We start from the raw sequence: 7,500 nt of genomic DNA on the forward strand, positions 1-7,500 counted from the left end.
GCGAGTTCTGCCCGGCAACAAACCAATCAGACTGCTGGAGTGACGCCTCTCAGGAATATTCAGGGGAAAAAATAGTTTCTGACTTTCATTTTCTTGTTCAGAGTCAGATGTTCGGATTGATACCTCACATGCTTGTACGCTAACCATGAAGCTATCGCTAGCAAACATTAGCTTAGCATGAAGACATCTTTTTACACTTCAGTTTTTATACAGATTGAACAAATAAGAGAAACAGTTAATCGGCTTCAGAGGAGCTGGTCAGCGGATTCTGTCTCCTTTGGACAGAGCCGGGCTAGCTGTTTCCACCCGTTTCCAGTCTTTATGCTAAGCTAAGCTAACCAGCCGCTGGCATTGGCTTTATATTTAGCTTACAGACACAAGAGTGGCATCAATCTCAACATCCGACTCTCTGCAGGGAAGCGAAAAAGTGTATTTCCAAAATCTCGGTTTGTGTTTTTATTCGTCTTCACGTCTACAGATATTTTTGAAAATTAAATACATTTTGTTTTACAAAACATCTCCGTCCACACTGGAACGCAAACAGGACAAACAGGAGTTTTGTATTATTTACTTTTTATTCCTTTTTTTATTTTTCTTTACGACGTCAATTTTTGTCGCCTTGAGGAAAGTTTTCCTTGTCGGGAACCCATTTTTCCAATTATTCTGACACCGCCTGAACGCAGCATTAAACTTTGCTTTTGTGTGGACGAACATATATATTTAAATATATCTGTATGCGTGTAGACGGAAACCGAAAGTCTTTCCCCACTCCACAACAAACAAAAGCTCCTAAACATCAGAATATTTGTTATTTTTTAATGTCCTCCAGGAGGCACCAATGTACAGGTATGTAGCTTTATGCTAAGCTAACAGGCAGTGTTTTTAAGAAAAAAGGGAAGAAAAAAAACCGTCTGAAACGTGGACGCCGTCCCTCCAGCTGGTCGCCAGTAAACGATGCAATACGAGACGTCCACCACGGAGACGGCGTTACAGGGACCACCGCGACGCGACCGCGGCGACATCATCGCCCGCCTTTCTGACTTCAAGGCCCAGCTCGTTCACATTGCAGCAGCAACAAGCCAAGGACACGCCCACAGGCCCATGTGACACGCCCACAGGCCATGTGACACGCCCACAGGCCATGTGACACCTGTTGGGGAGATTTGATTGGAGGATTGAGGACTGAGGCACTTGGCCGTTTTGGCTGTTTTATTAAATATGGCAGCTAGTGTTTTAATAGGAAAAAAGAATAAAATAAATATTCTGGTAATGAAACTGACGGACGACCTGCGAGTGTTTTATTCACTTTGTGTGTTATTGTTTACTACAACACGAAAGTGTGTTTTTGTTGAAGTTACTTACATTGAAAATACATTGTGAGATGATTTTACATCATATGTATTAGTTATTAATCTCACGTGGCCACAAATATAAATATATATATATATATATATATATATATATATATATATATATATATATATATATATATATATATATATATAATGCCAAACTTGTTACTTTTTTTGCTTGACTATTAATAACAATATGAGCTTGTTCAGTATTTAACTGTGTATTATATCATATTAATAATAACATTTTAATAACTGAATACATTTAGTAGATTAGTTCAAAGTCCTTCCAGCAGCTGAAGCTCAACTCACTTTGATCTGTGCTTCAGCAGTTTGACCACAAGATGGCGCCAACACACAGACTAAAACCGTTCAGTTTGTTTTTGTTATCAATAAATCAGTTTGTTTAATTCCAGCCAGCACACACACACACACACACACACAATCTGAACACCATCGATCTGAGTAATTAAGACTCAATGTGGTGATAAAAGCAGGTTTTATTGCTACAGCAGACACAGTGGAGACTGAAGCCGTCTGGGGAATTGATGAAGAGGAGGAGGATATTTGTTTTATATAAATAATACTACAGAAGGATTGAAGCACTTGAGCTCTTGGTCAAACAGTTTCCTTTTATTCTTTGAAACCGAGAAAGACATTTTTTCTATATTTTACACAAAAAAAACTTGTCAAGATTTTGTCCTGAATGCTTCTTTTTATTTGTGTTTTCTTTTGTTTTGTCATGTTGAAGCAACAGTTATGTAACGGGTCTATAAAAGAGAAGTGTAACATCGTGAGAGAGGAGAGGAGGCGAAGGTGTGAAGCTGAAACTTTCTGACTCGTCTCATCGCAGGAGAAACACAAACATCCCATAATTAACAGGCGGAGGCATCGTTCTGCTGTTTGAGCCTCTTTGGTCGTTTTGTCTCTTTGGATCTCTGTAGACTTTTTATGAGCCTCTTTGTAGTTTTTATAGGCTCTGTGTAGTTTTTATAGGCTCTGTGTAGTTTTTTTAGCCTCTTTGTAGTTTTTATGAGCCTCTTTGCCGTCGCTCCTTTTTCAGATCCGTTTTTTTTTTTTTGTTTCCCAAAAATCCATCTTTCCTCCAGAGTTGTTGAGTTTTAATAATACCAGGATGTAAATGTATTAAAACCTTCCTCTCTGTGTTTCTGCAGCACTTGGTTTCCCTCCTCGCTGACGTCCGTTTGCATTCGTAATCTGTTGATCTGGAGATGATGATAATCCGGCCACATGTCTCCCTGATCACCAGAACGTGCAGCGAGGCTTCAGCTTCATGCAACAAGCCGCAGAACAAGTACACTGACGCTTCCAGGTACTTCTACTCCTGACCTTCTGCGTCTTTGACTCTTAAACCCTGAAGAGATGGATAGAGTACAATATGTACCTCGGAGTACATTTAACAGTAGTATTCATCTGTGTCTCACTGCAGGTTAAGATAAACCATTACATCTCAGTCAGCTCATTGATCTCCTGGTCCCTGGAGGCTGTTTGAGACGGTTGGTTGGAGCTATTACACACACACACACACACACACACACACACACACACACACACACACAGACACACACTCTCTCTCTCTCTCTCTCTCACACACACACACACACGGTGATGAAATGAAACTATTGATTGAAACAGAGAAACTGTGTCATCACAGCTGCAGGTAATGAAGTAAAGTGAAGAAAATCAATGTTGATGATGAAAATACAGACGACGAAGATTTAAAAACATACAAAAACAGACAAAAGCAGCTCCTGCATTCTCTCTCCTGACCACCAGGGGGCGACTCCTCTGGTTGTATAGAAGTCTATGCTTCATGTGTTAAAGCTGCATTCTCTCTCCTGACCACCAGGGGGCGACTCCTCTGGTTGTATAGAAGTCTATGCTTCATGTGTTAAAGCTGCATTCTCTCTCCTGACCACCAGGGGGCGACTCCTCTGGTTGTATAGAAGTCTATGCTTCATGTGTTAAAGCTGCATTCTCTCTCCTGACCACCAGGGGGCGACTCTGGTTGTATAGAAGTGTAAATCAACATATTTCCAAGTTAAACTCCCGGCTCGTGTGTGTCATGTGTTGTCAGATTAAATCTGCGTCATCACCTTTAATAACCCGTCGACCAATAACTGATATTCCAGCTTTAATCGTTCGTCCTGGAGGGCGAGCGATGTTCTCTAAGAGGATTATCTCTCCCAGAGAGCAACGAGCCGGCGGCCAAATATGAAACACAAATCTGTATTGCATCATCAGGAAAGAGATGAAACCATAGAAACATCCAGACGGAGAGGACGACACTGAAAAGCACATTTTTCTTTAAAAGTTGTTGTTTTTTTACAGGTTTTACATGTAAAAAAACCAGAATGTTTTATAGAAAAATGTGCTTTTTATTGTGTTTCAGACAATGTGATGTGTTAATAAAAGGTTTTGTTTATCTTAACAAATACGTTTGAATTTAAAAAAGGAACTTAGAACACAAAATAAAGAAATATTTAACATTATTTATATATTTTATCTTCGTTGTTACTGTGAATTTTTTTCTCAAATATGCACAAAAAAATGTGTGATTTTTTATTTGCAGAACTTTATTAAAATAATAGTTTACAAACATTCACACAATTCCGGTGAACTATTAAATTAATCGCCAGCAATTTTAATAAATAATTGAAAAGAAAACTGAATATTTTTTGGAGTTTTTGGTCATTTTTCACCTTTTTGTTGAACAAATGAAATTAATAATGTAATGACTTCATGCTGCTGAAATGATGTATTATTTACTAAACATTCATAATAACACATCATCATTTATTAGTTGGTTATTATTTTTATTATTTATCTGAAGCGACTAATAAATAAACGAGCTATAAAGTAACACAACATGGAAATACTAAAATTAAGTACAAGTACGTCCAAATTGTATTTTATAGAGTAAATCTAAGTACTTCTGCAAAAGTACTTAGATTTAGTATAAACTGACAGCGATACATGACACACTGGTAAAACTATAAGACAATAATATAATATCAAATATAATATATAATATAATAAATAATATAAACCTTTAATACAGAAACAATAAAAAAAACAGTAAAGAAGCCTCAATAACTGAAGTATTAAACAGACAGATGAACTATTATAACTATATTACTGCAAGAGGATAAATAGAGAGACTGGAGAAGAGAGAGAGAGAGAGAGGAGGGAGGAGGAGGAGGAGGAGGAGGAGGAGGATAAATGAAGCTGGAGGAAGGTGAAACAGATTTAGAGACAGAAAGCAGCCGGTGTTTAAACTCAGCAGCTCCTCAGCAGCAGCCAAGCAGCGCCTCCTCCTCTTCCTCCTCTTCCTCCTCCCTCTCTTCCCTCTCCTCCTCCTCCTCCCTCTCCTCCTCCTCCTCCTCCTCCTCCTCCTCTCCATGCCGGCGGAGGTCTCCGTGGAGCTGCCATGGCGAAGATCCGGGTGTCGTACGAGTACTCCGAGGCCGAGGACAAGAGCATCCGGCTGGGCTTGTTCCTCATCGCCTGCGGCATCCTGAGCCTCTTCATCCTCGGCTTCTGCTGGCTGAGCCCGACGCTGCAGAGCCTGCAGAGCCGGCCCGCCAACTGCACGGTGAGGGGGGCGCTGGGAGCGCTGGGAGCGCTGGGAGCGCTGGGAGCGCTGGGAGCGCTGGGAGCCGCCACAGGAGGCTTACTGGAGTAGTACTTGTGGGCTCAGAGTACTACTGAAGGCAGCAGTACTGGACTGTCAGTCGTATATTTCAGGTGTTGATGACATTAAGAGTTTTGTATTATTTTGGTGGTTTGCATGTATTTTGGTGTAGTAGTAGTATTTGAAGGAGTATTATAAAAGACAGGACTTTTAGTAGTATTTATAGGAGTACTTGTGGGGTCAGAGGAGGCAGTATTAGTGAAGACTTTTTAGTATTTTCAGATGTTGTTGACTTTAATAGTTCTGTGTTTTCTGCTCGTGGGAGAGAAGTATTTTTTGTAGTATTGTTGTTAAGATTTGTATGTATTTTAGTCGTAGTAGTATTTGAGGTAGTATTATTTGAGACAGGAGCCCAACGCTCAACTTTTCGTAGTATTTTCAGCAGTGTTGTTGACATGAATAGTTTTGTATTTTCGGCTCGTGAAGTATTTTATTTGATGTATTTTGGTAGTATTTGAGGTAGTAGTATTTAAAACAGGAGCCAGTACTTAACTTGTATTGGTGTATTACAGGATACTGTTTCAGAACAAATACTTTATCCTAGTAAGTACTCCTAGTTCTCGTGATATTAATAAAAGTATTTATGAGTACTATTGTTATCAGTGTTGTTGTCATCAAGAGATGAGTAGCAGCAGTATTATTAGTGTATTATATGTGTATTATTATGAAGCGAGTAGTAGTAGTACTAAAGATAGTAGTAGTAGTAGTAGTAGTAGTAGTAGTAGTAATGATAGTAGTAGTACTAGTATATTGTTGTATTTGACTAAAGAGCTACTCAGCCAGCTATCAGGTATTTGTGTATTATGATACTTGTTGGTAGAAGTACTTGCAGTATTCGTGTATTATGATACTTGTTGGTAGAAGTACTTGCAGTATTTGTGTATTATGATACTTGTTGGTAGAAGTACTTGCAGTATTTGTGTATTATGATACTTGTTGGTAGAAGTACTTGCAGTATTTGTGTATTATGATACTTGTTGGTAGAAGTACTTGCAGTATTTGTGTATTATGATACTTGTTGGTAGAAGTACTTGCAGTATTTGTGTATTATGATACTTGTTGGTAGAAGTACTTGCAGTATTTGTGTATTATGATACTTGTTGGTAGAAGTACTTGCAGTATTTGTGTATTATGATACTTGTTGGTAGAAGTACTTGCAGTATTTGTGTATTATGATACTTGTTGGTAGAAGTACTTGCAGTATTTGTGTATTATGATACTTGTTGGTAGAAGTACTTGCAGTATTTGTGTATTATGATACTTGTTGGTAGAAGTACTTGCAGTATTTGTGTATTATGATACTTGTTGGTAGAAGTACTTGCAGTATTCGTGCTCACAGAAGATTCATCTCAAAGTTTTTTCTGATTGAAGCTTCAGCTCGACTTCTTTTGTCTTTTCATACGAAACAAACACAAAATACAGAGTTGAGTGAACACATTTAATGTGTAAACACTACAATACTGATATGACATCATCGCAGTATTCTAGTTATTAAACCTGTACTTTATTAAACATGTGATGACGTCACATCTTTATTAAACATGTGATGACGTCACATCTTTATTAAACATGTGATGACGTCTCATCTTTATTAAACATGTGATGACGTCTCATCTTTATTAAACATGTGATGACGTCACATCTTTATTAAACATGTGATGACGTCTCATCTTTATTAAACATGTGATGACGTCGTGCTTCTCGGCTGCGTCTCGTTGCTCCAGATGATTAAACGACTTCTCGCCGCATGAATCACCGTCTCCACGAGTTGATTTATCCGGCTGTTAGCTTATTGCAGCGAAGCCTTTTGGTGCTTTAAATCAAACTTTATGAAAGAGAGAGAGAGAGAGAGAGAGAGAGAGAGAGAGAGAGAGAGACAGAGAGAGAGAGAGAGAGAGAGAGAGAGAGAGAGAGAGACAGAGAGAGAGAGAGAGAGAGAGAGAGAGAGAGAGACAGAGAGAGAGAGAGAGAGAGAGAGAGAGAGAGAGAGAGAGAGAGAGAGAGAGAGAGAGAGAGAGAGAGATAATCCGTAGCTTAATGCCACATAAATCTCAATACTTGGACTTTATTGTGTGTCACTGACCTCCTGAGTGATGAAAAACACTCAGACGTTTTGATCAAATCTGCTCAGATTGATTGAGTTTTCCATGTATTGATATTTATTCTCCTCCTGCGGCGGCTCTTTAATGAACAGGAGGAAGAAATGCAGCCGTCGCTCTTTGTTTTCATCTGAGTCTCTCACATGTTCAGGCCTGATGTCCAAGAGGAGGAACGCAGGCTGAGAAACAAACAAAGTTCTTCATCCGTTCGATGGTTGAATGAAGGTTAAATACCAATAAACAAACGCAGCCTCCATCAGAAATACACTGTCATGTTTAAAGGCGCTCAATACAGAATGCATTGCCTCCTCACGGCTCTCAACATGGAGCCGCT

General features: G+C 39.1%; 1 protein-coding gene across 1 annotated transcript in view; it reads left to right on the forward strand.

Annotated features, from left to right (window-relative positions):
- The first annotated feature begins 4,543 nt into the window (after positions 1-4,543).
- The window catches only part of LOC137791609 (calcium-activated potassium channel subunit beta-4-like), a 9,877-nt gene continuing 6,920 nt past the window's right edge, over positions 4,544-7,500 (forward strand). The window contains exon 1 of the mRNA XM_068586686.1: positions 4,544-4,968. Within this exon, the coding sequence (XP_068442787.1) occupies positions 4,804-4,968 (165 nt within the window). The 5' untranslated portion in view covers positions 4,544-4,803. The remainder of the gene's footprint in view (positions 4,969-7,500) is intronic.

Source organism: Clinocottus analis, unplaced genomic scaffold, assembly GCF_023055335.1.
Source record: "Clinocottus analis isolate CAN_PGR_092001 unplaced genomic scaffold, fCliAna1.0.p SCAF_20, whole genome shotgun sequence".
Taxonomy (NCBI): domain Eukaryota; kingdom Metazoa; phylum Chordata; class Actinopteri; order Perciformes; family Cottidae; genus Clinocottus; species Clinocottus analis.